Source organism: Anser anser (assembly GCF_964211835.1).
Source record: "Anser anser genome assembly, chromosome: 1".
Taxonomy (NCBI): domain Eukaryota; kingdom Metazoa; phylum Chordata; class Aves; order Anseriformes; family Anatidae; genus Anser; species Anser anser.
The window spans coordinates 171456314-171473995 of NC_139720.1; the positions used below are offsets into that span (position 1 = coordinate 171456314).

General features: G+C 40.2%; 1 protein-coding gene across 1 annotated transcript; it reads left to right on the plus strand.

Moving 5' to 3' along the window:
- Positions 1 to 704: 704 nt before the first annotated feature.
- On the plus strand, positions 705 to 10659 carry LOC310905098 (uncharacterized protein; the record flags this gene model as incomplete). Its single annotated transcript, XM_083850755.1, has 3 exons — positions 705 to 806; positions 6043 to 6052; positions 10025 to 10659. 3 exons carry the CDS (start codon positions 705 to 707, stop codon positions 10657 to 10659), a joined length of 747 nt encoding a protein of 248 aa, XP_083706881.1.
- Between the last annotated feature and the right edge of the window lie 7023 nt (positions 10660 to 17682).

Sequence of the window (17682 nt, forward strand, 5' to 3'; positions counted from 1 at the left end):
ATCGCCTGCTTGCCCTGCAAGTGCCGCGTGATGACACTCAAGATAATCTGCTCCATGAGCTTCCCTGGCACTGAGGTCAAACTAACAGGCCTATAGTTCCCCGGGTCTACCTTCCGGCCCTTCTTGTAGATGGGCGTCACGTTTGCTAGCCGCCAGTCGACTGGGACCTCCCCTGATAGCCAGGACTGCCGATAAATAATGGAAAGCGGCTTGGCCAGTTCTTCCGCCAGTTCTCTCAGAACCTTCGGGTGGATCCCATCCGGCCCCATCGACTTGCGTACATCTAAGTGCTGTAGCAGGTCGCCAACCATTTCCTCGTGGATAGTGAGGGCCACATCCTGCTCCCCATCCCCTTCCACCAGCTCAGGGTACTGGGTATCTAGAGAACAATGTGTTTTAATGTGTATCCCTTAGTTTTGAGTTTTTTAGCTTAGAAGAGAGCCATCCACACAGATATGTGAGGCAGCAAAGTAGGTACAGGAATGCAGTACTGGGTGCAATGGGCAGGTTTGGGCAGCCAGGAGCTGCAGGGTGCCCTGGCCAGGGGAAGCCCTGACATGCACTGAGCCAGTCCCAGCCAGGTCTGGTAGGCTCTGACACCACTGTAAATGCACCATTTCACACCAAAACTTCAGCCAGGCACAGGACCTACCAATGCCCTGGTTCACACCTGTGTAGGACAACAAAAAAGTTGCTAGAGGCAGATGGAGCAAAAAACACCTCTGGAGAAATGGAGGGAACACATGGAAGGAGATACAATTAGGGAGAGAGCTGGAGTTACACTACTGAAAAGAGATACACCAGAGGTATGTCTGAGATGCTACAGCCTGCAGGAAATGCACGTCAGAGCAGAGAAACGGCCAAGGGACTGCAGAATGTGGGCAACTCATGCACAGGAAAATGACAAAGAAGTAAGGATCATCAGAGAAAACAAAACAAAACAAAACAAAACAAAGAACAACAACAACAAAAAAAACATTGCTCACTGACCTCCACCCTCCTGCATAGCTGGAAGGATTCAGGAGGGAACAGTGCAATGTGATGTAAGAACAGCACACATTGTGATGTGGAAGGGAAAAGAGCAGCTTGATTCAAGTTGAATCTGGGGAGGAAAGGTGTTTCCCTGCTAGTTTAATGGTTTATGTTTTCTTTTTTCCCCAATACCTGAGGATTATTATTATTATTATTTTTAATTTTCCATAATTCAAATTTGGAATTAATTAGCAATAAATCAAATTAAATAAAATTCCCCATGTGGTGACTGTTTTGCCCACAACAGGTACTACACCATAAATGAAGTGCCTGACCTACCATGAACACTTCAGAAGAGGAGACAAATCTGGAAGCAGCTACAAGACTGTTGTTGACGCTTAAATTACTAGAAAGACGCTTAAATTACTAGAAAGATAAACTGTTCATTCAGTAACAGGAAAAAATTCAGTTTGGATGGAGTCCTGAATTTTCTTCACCAGAGAGGCAAGATCAGTCAGGGGTTGAAACACAAGTAAGTGATCCATCAAGTGTCAGTCATTCAAGACATGGGGAACATGAGGCTGTAGAAAATAAGACACTATAGACCTGCATGGGTTGCTGATCTGGTAACGTCTGACTAGTCCAGAACCAGACAGATTAACTAAGCAGGGAAACTAAGCAAACATGAGACAGAGTTGTTTTCTTTACCCTATTTTAATGTAAATTTCCCTAATGTTTCTTGTTATCTAAGATAAATGGAAATCTGGCCTTGCTTTCAGTGAGTGACCAAAGGACCTCCAGAGAACACATCCAACCTAAAACATTCTCTGATTATAGGGTTATTTTATCTTTTTTTTAGCTGACATCATATTCAACAACAGCAGTATTATATGATCTTTACACAAGCAGTCACATCATTTAGCCCACAACCAGAAAATGTTTAAGTGATGAACTGCAGTCCACATTTCATCTCTTTTTAGCCCTTTCTTAGTGACCATAAAACAACATCTGTATGGTAGATGTCTGCCAAGAGTGCTTACAACATCCAAAATATCTGAATCCAAAGGAAAGATCCAAAATCTGTAAATTAAAGACAAGGTGCATCAGGGTCCTTAACAGGAAACCATCCGTACAAGAAAAATACTTTAAATGCTTCTCCAGAACAGTATGCCTTCCAAGTAGTATCAGTTTTCTCAGGCTAGATGTACACTAGCACAACACTATGCTTAACTTTCCAAAGCATCTCTGGCCTTTAACGCAGCCACACTGAGACTTTAATATCTAGTAAAACAAAAGAAACATTAATTTGTTTGTCTCAGGTGCTAGATACACATCCTCACTCCACTGCCTGCAATATCACTTCTCTGGAATTTTGGAGATAACAAGAGAACATTATTACTTAGTCTTGTGATTCTGCACCACTATGGTTGTTTCACATTGGTAGGTGGCTAAACACCACAATGTCACTTTCTCACCGTCCCTCCCCAAAAGAGAAAGGGCAGAAAATATGATGAACAAAAAAGCTCATGGGTTGAGATAAGGACAGGGACATCACTCACCAGTTACCATCACGGGCAAAACAGACTCAGAATAAGGGAGATGAATGTAATTTATTGCTTACTGATAACAGACTAGAGCAGTGAGAACTAAAAGCAATCTAAATCCACCTTCCCCCCATTCACCTTTGTCTACCTCCTTCCCCCAAGCAGTTCAGGGGAATGAGAAATGGGGGTTGTGGCCAGTCCATAACACTTCATCATCTGTTGCTCCTTCGTGGTCACTCCCTGCCCCTGCTGCAGCATACGGTTGCTCCTACAGAAAGCCCTCCTTCCCAAACTGATTGTACATGGACTTCCCACGGACAGCAGTTTTTCAAGAACTGCTACAGTATGGGTTTGTACCCATGAGTGCAGTCCTGCAGGAATGGATTACTCTAGCATGGGTCCTTCACAGGTGGCAGCTCCTGCCAGGCCTCCTGTGCCACTGCAGGCTCCTCTCCATGGGCTGAAGCTCCAGCCCAGAGTCTGCTCCATGGGCTGCTGTGTGAAGATCCGCTCTGCCGTGGAACCCATGGGTTGCAGGAGAACTTCTGCTCCAGTACCTGGAGCACATTTTCACCCTCCTTCTTCACTGACCTTGGTGTCTGTGGAATTGTTTCTTTCTACATTTTATTACTCCTCTTTCCCAGCTACTGTTGTGCAGCATACTTTTCATTTTCGTAAATATGATTTCACAGAGGTGCAACGAAGATTGATCACTGGCTTAGCTTTGGCCAGCACTAGGTCCCTTTTGGAGGCAGCTGTAACTGGCTCTTATCAAACCTGGGACAACTTCTGCACTCTTCTCACAAAGACTACCCCTGCAGCCCTCCTGCTACCAAAACCTTGCCATGTAAACCTAATACACCTACATATGTGGCTTTGAATTCCAGCCATGCCCCATGTCGGGCTGTTCAGACACAACCAGGTAGAAGCACAGAAATGCTATTGGAAGAAAACACTCAGGTATGTCACAGCCATAGCCTTTCACTGTTAGATCCACTGTTCTGTTAATACTTAGGTTTTCCAGTATTTTATCAATTTTATAAAGTAAATAAATGTAGTAAAAGTAAAGTAAATAAGTGCAGGGTGAAACATAATGAAGCACGATTCACCCTTTCTGGCATTTTAAAAACATTGCCCTGTATTATGTTTCCATGTTTAACAAAATTTTGTTTCTATCCAAAGGTTCTTCAAAATTCATAAAAGTATTGACCATTTTTCATATTTTGAAACATCTTGTGAATCAATTTATATAGGAGATTTATTTCAAATAATCTGTGACTCTTAAGCAGTTGAAAATAAAACAATTTTGTTCAGTATGCAATGTAACTTCCAAAAAATCCAATGAAAAAATGTTAATAAAACCAATCTATACTTACTGGTCATGGCTATTACTTAGTCTACTTTAAAATTAAAGACATTTGATATATCTTATGCTTTTTATAGTAGCCAGTATTATCTCAGTACTTATCGATAATAAAAATATTCATGTTTCCATGTGACTGCCATTAATTCAGTTGCCAGTATTGGTCAACCTTGTGTTGGAATCTCAGAAAGCTAATTGTGATGTGCTTTTTGTGCTAATGAACCTGTAAGGAGATAACAGTCCATGTTTACAGACTTTAAAGTTTCCAGGGACAAAGCAGAAAAATAAATATTTGATAAAAGACAAATGATTGGTGGGTAGAAAATGTTTTTTGTTTTGTTTTGTTTTGTTTTTTGTACTCTTATTTTTTCCGTCTACTGAAATAGCTTCTTCCTTCTCTTCCTCCACGCTTTCTTGCTCTCTCTCTCTTGCCCCTCCCCTTTCCCCCAATGTCTCTTCTCTCATATTGGGTAGCTACATAAAGGCAGAAAGTGAAGGATAGAAAGATGGCTGGAATGAAGGAAGGAAGAAACAGAGAGGAAAACTAAGAAAGAAGAGTTTTCATCAATGCATGAAACAGATTGTTGTTACTTTTATTGATGTAAACATAGTCTGTGAATTGTTCTATTAAAATAGTTGAGGAACTGCTGTATTAAAACAGTCTAGTCTCAAACAGTTCTATTAAAACATGGCTAGGAAGCCATGTCTGCTATTGTTCATGGTTATTGTTTGAGATATCCTAACTACTTTCAGGATCTGACATAAAACTCTGTATGTTTTCCTCTATCTACTGCAGCTGAGAAGGCATGCCAGCTCTATAGATTTTGTAACAAATCTCAAATGTTATGTTTTAAAAGAGGCATATTGCTGCATGAATGCAGCAATAAACTGTTAGAAAGTGAATCAGTATTCAGGACTACTCTGTTAAAGGCTCAAATAAGTGATATCCATAAAAAAAAAAAAAAAAAGTGGGTGAAAGATGAGTAACATTTTTTATTATTTTCAAACAAAACCAAAGCATAATAGCGGATTGGAGATTCAAGTATGAATTTACAAACTGTGGAATTTACAGTCACTAAATATTTCACATTTTTATGGTTTACAGCTGTGTTTAAATAAATCTATCTAATTATATTGAAGGCTGCATTATAATCACAGGCTAATCCCATTTGCCTGCCCAGAATGTGATAACAACAAGCTCCATTGGGTTATTAAGATTTACAAATGTAGCGGATTTTGCATTTATACTAAAATCTTTTCATTTTTTTCCCCTAAATGTGATTGGCTTTCTGCTTCAAAAGAATCATGTTTATGACCTTAAACTGAAAGTAAGAAAGACAGATAAGTCAATTCTTGACACTTTCCCACAAAGACCAGACCATCTGGACACTTTGTATTTGTAACAGGTGCTTCTGGGACTTGGAGCCTAATTCTGGCCCAGACTCTGTTCTGTATGGGTGACTCCATAACTGTGTGCAACTGTGCATTGCGTTAATTGAAGGGACTCCAAAAGGCCAAGTACAGCAATTAGTCAGTTGGTCATGCAGAAAAGAGACTAGTGGCTTAGTGCCACTGAATGCTGAATGCACAGATGTACAGCACCATCAACTTCTGCTCTCTGCGGTACTCTGCTAATCTCCGGCAGGTAGAGCAAAGATCTGTCTTAGTCTAGGTTTTATGTCTCCTGGAAGCAACAACATAAATTTTATATCCACTTGGGAAAGAAAATCATGCATTTGAATGACCTAAAAAAGAAGCCACATCAGCATAAAATTGTCGGAACAATAAAAGTGCCAGATGGGCCAAATATGCTAGTTAAGCTTTTAGGTTCCAGTCTGAGTTTTTTGGTTTATCTAACAGCAACTGGCATATGCAATAGAAGATATGAAATGTATATGATTTTGATTTCAGATGCTTTTTTGAATGGTGCTGTTTTTAATGCTGTATGTAAACTGAAAGCAAGCTTTTCATAGGCCTACTTATTCTGAGGTAGTGGTCAGAGATTGATCAGAATTGTTAGCTGATGTTACCTGGTAAGAATATGTCTGCTGTGCTTCTCATTTCCAATGAGTACAGCTAAATTTTTGGAGGGGAAGAGGATGGTATTTAAAAAGAATGTAATTGAAACTTTTTGTTTGTTTGTTTGTTTTCATTTTTGCCTAGTTTACAGCAGGTACTAGATCTTTTTTATGCACATTTGGTGGATGACATGCTTTTGTGCTATACATCAATTCACAGACGGTTTCTTGGTTTCCTTAAAAAAGCCTGGATAGACGCATTTCATTGAAATGAAAAATTTCTAGACTAAACCTTCATTTTGAAAAAAAAATATTTTTTTCTTGCTTGCTGCAGAAAAAAAAAATATTGTTTTGAATATTTTTTAAATTGAAATAAAAGTTTGCTTAGCCCATCGATTTCACGATTAAATTAGGTGATACCTATATTGTCTCTGTAAAACTAGCATTTGTGCAGTACTCACATTCCCTTCACTCATAATGGTCACTGAAGGAATTAAAATAGTATAAGTTAGTGTATGGAAGCCTTCCATTCTACATTTTCTGGAAAAAAAAAATCTAACTCTTTTTATACTTAATATTTTAGTCATTTTGTTGCATGGATGGGAAAATAATGTTGAAGATTTCTAGTGGAGTAACTCATTGTTTGTATGATTATATCTGTATTGTTTTATTAAAGTCAGAAAATTCCATTTTCTAAATTCAGATTATAATTTCTTTTTCTATATAGGGTCCTGAGAAATCAGGAGTGTAAATCGGGAAAATCAGAAACCAGGAGAGACCCAGGAGATCCTGACGAGGAAATATTACCTTAATCTGTGTCACTTACAGAAACAGACAGGTTTCTCCTACTACTTTCCTACTACATTATGAATGGATGTGTATTATCTCTCAAAATAGCCAGTGTTACTTTAAAATGTATATTGTAAAATGAAGACATACACCTACTTTATAATTCGGTACTGACTTAATTATTTTTGCTTATTCAGCATGACATTTTTGAGCAAGCAGAGAAGAAAATTAACTGAAATATAAAGTTCAGACTTATATTGGTGATAAGCGTAGAAGAAATAAAATTTGAATTGTTTCTGAAGAACTAAAGTGAGGAAAAGGACTGGGAAGGATACAAGAACCCAAGATACTGATCGTGTTTGATATTATCGGTTTCAGTATTACTCATCTGCTTTGCATATTTAATTTGTGTGAGCAGGCAGGAGAATCAAATATCCTGGATAAAATGATTCAGAAGGCTGATCATCCTGCAGTATTTCAGTGGGAGTTGTCTACATTCATCCCCTGGGATTACTGGACATTTTATGTGGCATATTTCAGTTCCCTACCTAATTAACATAACGAACAGAGCTGAGAGACAGCACAAAGAGATGATGTGATGCGTGTAGTGATTTAAACAAAACTACCAGATCTCATTTTAAGCTCACAGGACTTGAAAGTGCCTTGTCCACCTTGTTTACTTTTTTTTTTTTTTTTAAATATCCTGAGCACATAGTATATGATTGAGAAAACATATCAGCTGCCTCGATCAGATAACAAATATTGGAAATGTTCACGCTTTAGTTGCAATACAGTATTCCTCTGCCCCCCCCCCCCCCCCCCTCCAAATTCATAAAGGGTGGATAAGTTACTGTTATAACTTAAGATGTGCATGAATGGAGCGATGGGCTGAGGTCAACTGTATGAAGTTCAACAAGGCCAAGTGCCGGGTCCTGCACCTGGGGCGCAACAACCCCAAGCAGAGCTACAGGCTGGGAGATGAGTGGCTGGAAAGCTGCCTGGCAGAGAAGGACCTGGGAGTATTGGTTGATAGTCGGCTGAATATGAGCCAGCAGTGTGCCCAGGTGGCCAAGAAGGCCAACAGCATCCTGGCCTGTATAAGAAGCAGTGTGGCCAGCAGGTCTAGGGAAGTGATTGTGCCCCTGTACTCGGCTCTGGTGAGGCCGCACCTCGAGTACTGTGTTCAGTTTTGGGCCCCTCGCTACAGGAAGGACATGGACGTGCTCGAGCGAGTCCAGAGAAGGGCGACCAAGCTGGTGAGGGGTCTGGAGAACAAGTCTTACGAGGAGCGGCTGAGGGAGCTGGGCTTGTTCAGCCTGGAGAAGAGGAGGCTCAGGGGCGACCTTATCGCTCTCTACAGTTACCTTAAAGGAGGCTGTAGAGAGGTGGGGGTTGGTCTGTTCTCCTACGTGCCTGGTGACAGGACGAGGGGGAATGGGCGAAAGTTGCACCAGGGGAGGTTTAGGTTGTATGGTAGGAAGTACTTCTTTACCGAAAGGGTTGTTAGGCATTGGAATGGACTGCCCAGGGAGGTGGTGGAGTCACCATCCCTGGAGGTCTTTAAAAGACGTTTAGATGTAGAGCTTAGCGATATGGTTTAGTGGAGTACTTAGTGTTAGGTCGGAGGCTGGACTCGATGGTCTTGAGGTCTCTTCCAACCTAGAAATCTGTGATACTGTGTGATACTGTAATCTTCAGTAACTCACCCTCTTTCTCAAACAGAGCAAAATGGTTGCATGGAATTTAATTCTCACTTCCCATGTACATTTGCTAAATTTACTTGCATGCTTGTAATTTCAGATACAAATAAACAAATTATAGAATACCCCAAGTTAGAAGGGACCCATAAGTCCAATCATCAAGTCCAACTCATAGCTCCAGATAATCCTAGCCTTGTTTTTATAATATAAAGACTATATATTTTATCTGATGAGTTTCTGTGATTTAGGAATAAATCCAAATGCAGTAATCCCAAGTTTGTGCTGAGGTAGCTAGGAGTAAAAGCTCACCTTCAGAGGTAACATGAGGAATTATTCCAGTGATAGCTATTGACACCAGACAGGAGCCAGTCAGCCAGATGGACAATAATGTTTTATATGAACATAATAAATGAAGAAACATGGGCAAATATTGATAAACACAAAGACTGTCTTACTGGAGAATCCTAACCATAGAAATACTTACTCCTACCTTCAGATGATCACAACTTTTGTGATCCCTAGTGGCATTCATTGTTGTGTCACTGATGCTATGAGTTCTGAAATGACATAGCTGATAGGTCTGCCATGAGATGCCAGATGGTGGACAGATTCAAGAATAACATAACAGTAAGTACTGTATGATTTCCTTCATTTATCATAATTTTCTTGCTGGATACTCTGCAGATATATACATCCTCTGAACCTCTGGGGTTTTCTTCATTATATATGTATATACATATATGCATGTAGTGTGTGTATATATATAGTAAGTCATATATAAATTATACTATTGAGTGGCATATTAGCTAATTATTTAATGTTTCCTAGCAAACCGGCATATATCCAACACATCCCAGATATTAATGTTGTCCTTCGGGTAGGAATTAAACTCCTAAGAATCCGTCTTAACCTGTACTTTTAGTCAAAAGTAAACAATGTATCATTCTCCCAGTAGAGAGATTAAGGCACAAACAAAAACAAACAAAAATCTTTAATTGCGCCTTTTCTAAGTTATATAATAGTCTGAACTTCACTAGCTCTACCTCTGAAAGGGTTAGAGATTTTTCTTTTTCTGACAAATATATATTTTATTGGTCTTAATTTCTCTGAAAGATAAAGGTAAGCCCAAATTCAAGGCCATCTCTGGTCTGGACCAAGCTAGTTATAATAGAAAAAGCATTAACAATAAATTCAAGAGTAACTAAAGTGACTGTTCTAGAGAAAAAAAAAGATAATTAAAGATATGTACTACAGTCTGGATTCCTCCATGAATGCATGTCACCTTGCTGTAGGTCCATGAGACAGCTAAGTTTTAAGACTCTAACAGGAAATATCCTTTCTTTTCTCTTCATTATACTCAGCCTCATTAAATTAAATTTATTATGTATATATATTTAATAACATGGAAAAATACACAATATTTGTCAAATAGCAGGATTGTTTTTACTATTATTTCTATTTTACAATTTGTGCTTTATTTATTTATCTATATGCTTTTCTGACAAAGGGCTGATGGACACTTAACTTCTGTTCTCAGTCCCATGACTATTGAATATAAAAGGTGCAATCACGCACTTGGACCACAGCACAGTCCTTGAATGGTGCAGCAAAGTGACAAAATGTTTGACTCAAAATAAGAAGAGTCTTTAAGCAAGAACAGCAGTTTATCTCTACTGCCGCCATCTACCATCTCCTCTCAAATGACACAATTCAACCAAACACTCCGGAAGGAGAATCAGAACCTTCTAGAAGAGAATCAAACCCTTCAGCAAGAAAACAGAGCTTTTCACTTGGAGAACAAAGTCTATTATCAGCAGAATCAAATTATACAAAGGCAGAATAAAGCCCTTTGGGAACAGAATAAAATTCTTCAGAAGAAGCACACAGATTCTTCAGAAGAAACAAAGCACCTTGAGAAACAGCAAAAGGCCCTCCTACAACAAAATACAGCCCTCAGAGAAGAGATTAAGGCTCTCAAGGGACAAGAAATAGCATTTGCAATGCAGGAAAAAGCTCTTCAGAAAGAGATTTTAGCTTTATGGAAGGAAAACAAGGCCTTCAATAAGCATATTAAGGCTCTTCAAAAGGACAACAAAGCTATTCAGGAAGAGGAGAATGCTCTCTGTGAGGAAAAAAATGCCCTAAGTGATCAGAAATTTGCTCTCCAAGAGGAAAACAGGGCACTTCAAGATGAGAAGAAGGCCCTACAGAGTCAGGGAAAAGCTCTCAAAGGGGAGCACAAAGTCCTCCACGAATGGAATAAGATCCTTTAAGGGGAGGAATAAAGAAATATAAGAAAAGTATCAGATACATGGGGAGATTTAGCAGGAGAAATAAGTAGTTTACAAAGAAAGATAGTAATATCTACTGTTAGCCAGATATTATGTCCTAGTCTCCATAATAAAACATCAGCAGCAACTAATGGATAAAAACAGGCATGAAATAGTCTGTTAGGCTTAATGCCAAAGCCTTGGAAGTTTGAAAGTGATGATACATGGGTGTTGACAACTTTGCTCTCTAAAGGTTAATAAATTACTTCTGGCAATACATAATGCATATCTACAGATATCTGCTCTATTGGGATACTGAACACCATAGAAAACAAGTTTCTGATTACAGTGTAGCCTTGGACACTTGCACATGCATTTGGATCACATTCCAGTACCTGGAAAAAACAAAAAACAAAAATAAAACCAAAAAACACCAATAACTACCAAACTAAAACCCATAATATAATAATAATATAATAATATCATATTATAAAAACACCACACTTGTGGTGTGCAAAGGTATTGTGTCAGAAGCTTGGGACTAAAAATACACACTAGAATAAAAATAGCACATTAAGACTACCTAGTATTCATAGAAAACCAGGGTCAAGACCTCATTCTGTGGATGTTGCCAGTCTACTCTAGCTGGGTCTAGGAGTAAGCAGTCTGATACAAGCAAACAGGAGGCATATATCCAACACATCCCTGATATTACAGTGTTGTCCTATATATAGAAGTTAAACTCCTAAGAATCCTTTTTAACCTGGAGGGGGAGTGGGGGGTGGGGGTGGGGGTGGGGGTGGGGAGGGGCTGGTCTCTTTGAGAAAATGACAGAACTTGTCCCAGAAGCTTCAAAAAAGAACTTGCTGCCGGCCTGCTGGCCAAGCAGAGCCCATGAATGACCTTGGTTGCAGCTCTGTGAAAGCATATTTAAAAAAAAAAAAAACAAACCTGCACAACAGCAGCTGGGAAAGGGGAGTGAGAAGGAAATGTAGAGATAAACAATTCTGAAGACACCAAAGTCAGTGAAGAAAGAGGGGGAGGAGGTGCTCCAGGTACCAGAGCAGAAGTTCACCTGTAGCCTGTGTAGGACCATGGGGGAGCAGGTGGATGTGGTCTGAAGGACGCTGCAGCCCATGGAGAGCTCCCATAGGAGCAGACTCTGGGCTGGAGCTTCAGCCCATGGAGAGGAGCCTGCAGTGGCACAGGAGGCCTGGCAGGAGCTGCCACCTGTGATGGACCCATGCTAGAGTAATCCATTCCTGCAGGACTGCACTCATGGGTACAAACCCATACTGTAGCAGTTCTTGAAAAACTGCTGTCCGTGGGAAGTCCATGTACAATCAGTTTGGGAAGGAGGGCTTTCTGTAGGAGCAACCGTATGCTGCAGCAGGGGCAGGGAGTGACCACGAAGGAGCAACAGATGATGAAGTGTTATGGACTGGCCACAACCCCCATTTCTCATTCCCCTGAACTGCTTGGGGGAAGGAGGTAGACAAAGGTGAATGGGGGGAAGGTGGATTTAGATTGCTTTTAGTTCTCACTGCTCTAGTCTGTTATCAGTAAGCAATAAATTACATTCATCTCCCTTATTCTGAGTCTGTTTTGCCCGTGATGGTAACTGGTAAGTGATGTCCCTGTCCTTATCTCAACCCGTGAGCTTTTTTGTTCATCATATTTTCTGCCCTTTCTCTTTTGGGGAGGGACGGTGAGAAAGTGGCATGGTGGTGGGGCTTTGTGGCCCATCAGTGTGAAACCATGAATGTAGGCAAGTGTACATTGTAAGGGAAAAATACTGGGACAGATCTGACAGCCTTACAGAGGTGAGGGTGCTGCAGCTCCATGCCCAGGTCCATCCTGTAGAGAGGCTAAGCACATGCACTGAGCACACAAATACACTCAGACACAGTCTGTTCAATAGCTGCCCCTGGATCCTAATACCCGTACTTTCTGGCATCTGGTCATATGAGTCTCTCAGGCCACAGGACCCACTCCAGTTGCCGGTACACACTCCCTCACTCACACATGCGCACACACACACACACTCCCCCACCCTGGAAAGAGTTAGAAATGAATTTGTTAAGAAGACAGGACATGCTGTGCTAGCCAGGTGCAGGGCATGGTCAGACATGGGACATTCTTATCCCTGCCTCCATTAATTTTTCCACCTCTGTTCCCCCCGAAATCAGCTAATGGTATTCATTTTCCTTCCTTTGGTTCCTCCTCAAAACATGAAATCCTGCTCAACATAAATCCTGCCCAATCATGAAATGTTCTGCAGACACAAGGTGTCCCATAGCCCCAGGCAACAACAGTCTTCAGTCCAAAAGGTGGTCCAGCATTGCCTCATCTTTGTAGGTTTCAAACCTGGACACTGGGACAGCCATGGGGCAGGGCCAGCCAGAAGGCGTCCCTTTTTTTGAGTTCTTAATCTGGATTCCAGGCTGCCATGTATTCCTCGGGATTTGTAGAGATGGGCCTTTGAGGGGCACATGGCTTTTGTGATGAGCCAGGGAGTAGTTGGAGCAGGGTTTTGTTTGGACTTCTCCTTCCACCGTTGTCTTTCTGTATTCCTTTGTGGATGTGCAGACAAGCTTTTAGCACATAATCTAACATATATTTGCTAACACACCCACACAATCTATTCAGTAGACTCCGAATCTGTTCTAGAAGCCAGCCTTCTCCACTGAAAAATAAAAACTAAGAACAACTGTGCGTAATCACAGCTGGGAAAAATATGTATTTTAAAGCCACCAGTTATATTGGACAGGTGTTATTCTGTTGGAAACTCATCTTCATGTCATCATCCATACAACTAGCTTAGAATAAGGAAGAATACAACAAGAGTTTATGTGTACTTTAACATGACCAACAAAGACATGTTATCTTCCTACCTAACTGCAAACTATATATAAATATAAAATGTGTATATATATAATATTATATATATGTTGTAATATATATGCACCATGTGCTAAGCTATATATAAATACATATATTATGTAGCATATATACACACTTCGCTCTCGTGAGACTCCGCCTGGAGTACTGCATTCAGCTCTGGGGCCCCTATCATAATAAAGACATGGATGTTTTACAAGGGGTCCTGAGGAGGGCCACAAAGGTGATCAGGAGGCTGGAACACCTTCTTCATCACCTTCTGAAGGTGATCAGAAGGCTGGAACACCTCTCCTACAAAGACAGGCTGGGAAAGTTGGGGATATTTAGCCTACAGTATAGAAGTATCTGAAGATCTTATGGTGGCCTTCCAGTGCTTAAAGGGGGCCTACAGAAAAGATGGGGAGGGACCCTTTATCAAGGAGAATAGTGGTAGGACAAGGGGTAATGGTTTCAAGCTAAAAATGGGTAGATTTAGATTAGATATAAAGAAGAAATTCTTCACTATAAGGTTAGTGAGACACTGGAACAGGTTGCCCAGAGAAGCTGTAGATACTCCATCTTTGGAAGTGTTCAAGATCAGGTTTGATAAGACCTTGAGCAACCTGATCTAATGGAAGGTATTCCTGCCTTTGGCAGGGAGCTTGGAACTAGCTGATCTTTAAAGGTCTCTTTCAACCCTAATAATTCAAGCCTAAGTCAGCATTTCACTGAACACTTTTTCAGTGTACATTCAGTCATGGGAACAAGAAAATACAGGGTTGGTTGTATACAGCTGATCAAATGATTATTCTGTATACAGACAGTATATAAGTATTTAACCAAGTTTTACTTGGCACATTTGTGAATAAAAGTTTTCTACAAAAATATTTCAAAGAAGTTTCAGAATGTGATGAGACAAGGGAAACTGCTGGAAGGCAATTCAATGTAATTTCTAAAAACTTCAACGAAAGATGAAACTGATTGAATTTGTAAAGGTGATTCCATGTTTTGAACATTCCTGTTCTATGCAGGATTCATGTTATAAGATCAAAGTCATATCCTTAATACCAGTACAGTTAGGTTTAAATCAAATCTGTACTATTTATTGTATTGCTTTTGTGTCTATACCCCAGTTTTCCAGGGCTTTTTATTGCTCACATCTAGAAGAGAACACAAAGGATCAACGTTTAGGTTTTAAAAAAACAAAAGAAACTGAACAAACCAAAAGATTATGAAACCCATATGCAAGGAGATACATATATAATTAATTTGCTTGCAACTACTCTCATAATTCATATATTTATTTTTCTCATATCAAATTGTTAAAGTAAGGAAAGTTTAGCTCCAAAAATGGCCCTTTTAGTTCATCAATACTTCAATTAAAATTTTTGAAAAAAAAAATAGTTATGAATTGCCCAATAAAGTAGGCTGGTTTATATTAAAAACAGTAACAATTTGTGAGCTGTCAGTACTGAACACTGGTAAAACTTTGCAAAACATTTTAGTACCACTGCTTTTCTATGGCTTGTACATTTTGAAAGTACTTTCTGACATTGAAATCATTGAACTGGACCTTCTCTGCTCAAGTTTCCTACCTCAAATAAAGAAACAAAACCACATTTTAAAAATGCACTCCTCCCCTTTCCTTTAGATAAGAAGCTCTTCCTCCATTACTCTTTTTTGAAAAAAAAAAAATACTTAGTTCCTATAATACTGTTTATTATAAAGGACTTGCCTTTTACAGATCTTTTTACTTTACTGATTTTTTCCATATCTGTGACCACAAACTTAGAAAAGTCAATGAGCTGTATGTGTAAGTCATTTAATATATAACCTGTAACCTTTATTTTCCTGAGTCATTTATATATTTTTTTCTACAGTTTCTTTTTGCTGTTGTTGAAGAAATGACAACTCTTACAAAGTGTTGTGTTCTAGAGCACCTCTTTATTATGCCCTCATGTGTAAAGGGTTGTGGGCATCTAGTAAATTATCTACACCCACATAAACAACACACCTTCCATGCAATAATAATAATTAAAAAATCTGAGGTAATTCTTGAAAAAAAATTAAAGTGGTTATTAACAACATGGATACATTCTTAAATCTGCAGTTTGTACTGCAGATTATTATTTGAAGTTAAGATTGTTTGTTACAGGTTTAGAACAAGTACCTGTGTTTCTTTTCAGAGTTTTGATACCACAGTAATTTCTGGCAGGTTGGAGATATAGGTGGTCTTTAGGAGGAAGTACAATGTTACAATTGCAAAGGTAAAGAACATGAAAAACTCTGCTTCTGCCACTGTTCCTGTGTAAGAACTGGCAGCAGGCAGTTCCCTCTATCTCTTTGGTACTCAAGCATATTCATAGGGATACTGACAAAGATACTGCCAGCACCCCAGTGTATCTAACAGGAGAGAAAAATGAATCATACAACTGGAATTTACTTATTATGCAGCTTTGTATTTATTTTACCATACTGGAAAACTCATCTAAAAATGTGCCTGTCTACTCACTTAGTCCACTCCTTAGTGGACTCAGTATATATGTGGCCCTTGTAGTGAAGGATCAGATGGCATCTCACATACCATCTGAGGGCCCCAACCTCTTGCACACTGCTGTGTGCACAGAAGCTGAAGAAACTGGTGTTTACAGCTGTGTTGGGTTTACCTGGTACAGTTTTGGAAGCAGCAGGTAGCAGTAGGTAGCTGCAGGGGTGGCCTCTGTGAGGAGATTCCAGGGCTGCCCCATGCTGAACGCAGCCGGTTCCAGCTGGCTCCAACGGCCCAACCATAGGGCATGGCTGGGCAAAGCAGCCAAGATGGTGGTGTCTTGCGGAAGGTGCATTCAGGAAAGACTAAAAAATATTGTGCACAAATTGTAAAATAGAGGAATGAAAAAAAAAATGTGAGAGAAACAACTTCAGACATTAAGGTCAGTGAACCACCAGATAACCACACTCAGCCTGTGGACAACCCCACACCGCAGCAGGTGGATATGCCCTGAAGGAACCTACAGCATGTGGATGGCTCAAGCAGGAGCAGGCTCCTGGCAGGAACTGCAGACTGTGTGGGACCCATGCTGGATCAGTTCTTGAGGGACAGCACCCCATGGAAGGGGTTCCCACATCAGAACAGGGGAAATATGTGAGGTGTAAAGAGCAGCTGAGATAATGTGACCATAACCCTATTCCCCATGTCATTGTACTGCTTGGGGTGGAGGGAGGGGGGTGAGTCAGGAATGAAGGAGTGATGTTGAGCCTGGGAAGAATTGGAGGTGGAAGGGAAATGTTTTTAGATGTGTCCTTTCTCACTATCCTGCTCAATTTTTAACAGGCAATAAATTAAATTGAATTTTCCCAAGTTGAACTTGTTTTTCTTGTGACAGCAATTGGTAAGTGATCTCCCTGTCATCTTATCCCATGAACTTTTCCATCTTATTTTTCCCCCTGTGCTGTTGAGGAGGGGGAGTGAGAGATTGGTTGGGTGGGGTCTGTCAGCCTGCCAATGTTTCTGTGTCCTTCTACTGAGGTCTGTAAAAACATCTGTAAACTTGTCTCAGAAGTCTTCCAACAGATGGAATCATAGTCTTCCAGATTTAGCTACTTTCAGTTTTAATGGGTTGAGCACTTGATGCAAGTGTAGATCTTGTGAGTAGTCCTTCCCTTGGCTGCTCCATGTTCTGGAGAACCCAGGAAGAGTATAGTATCAGATGACTGTGTCCCATACTCACATTATTTAAAGAGAAAGGTTTTAAAGCATGGTTTCAGACACATTTATCACTATTTTGCCCACGGCAAACTTGCTCACTTTAAACTGGTTAGATAGTGATAGGGTTGGGTATTGGGAGGCTCCACAGGGCAGACAGTCTTCTGCATGTTTGCAAGGGCTTCCAAGTTTTTGTCAAGGACGACAACGTTGTGCTCACAGCAGAAGGACTTGATTACACCCAACAGTTTGCTGGTCTTGCAATGACAGTAGATAGAACTCCCACAAAGTCATTTCAAGTGTCTTTGTCAAAAAAAAAAAAAAAAAAAAGTCATTTGGGTGTCAGTTCAGGTGGCCTCTCCTCTCTCTCCGTAGAAGTCCTATAGGCTCAGGATTATTCCAGCTTTCACTCTTCTCCCTGGCACCCTATATGGGTGTTATCT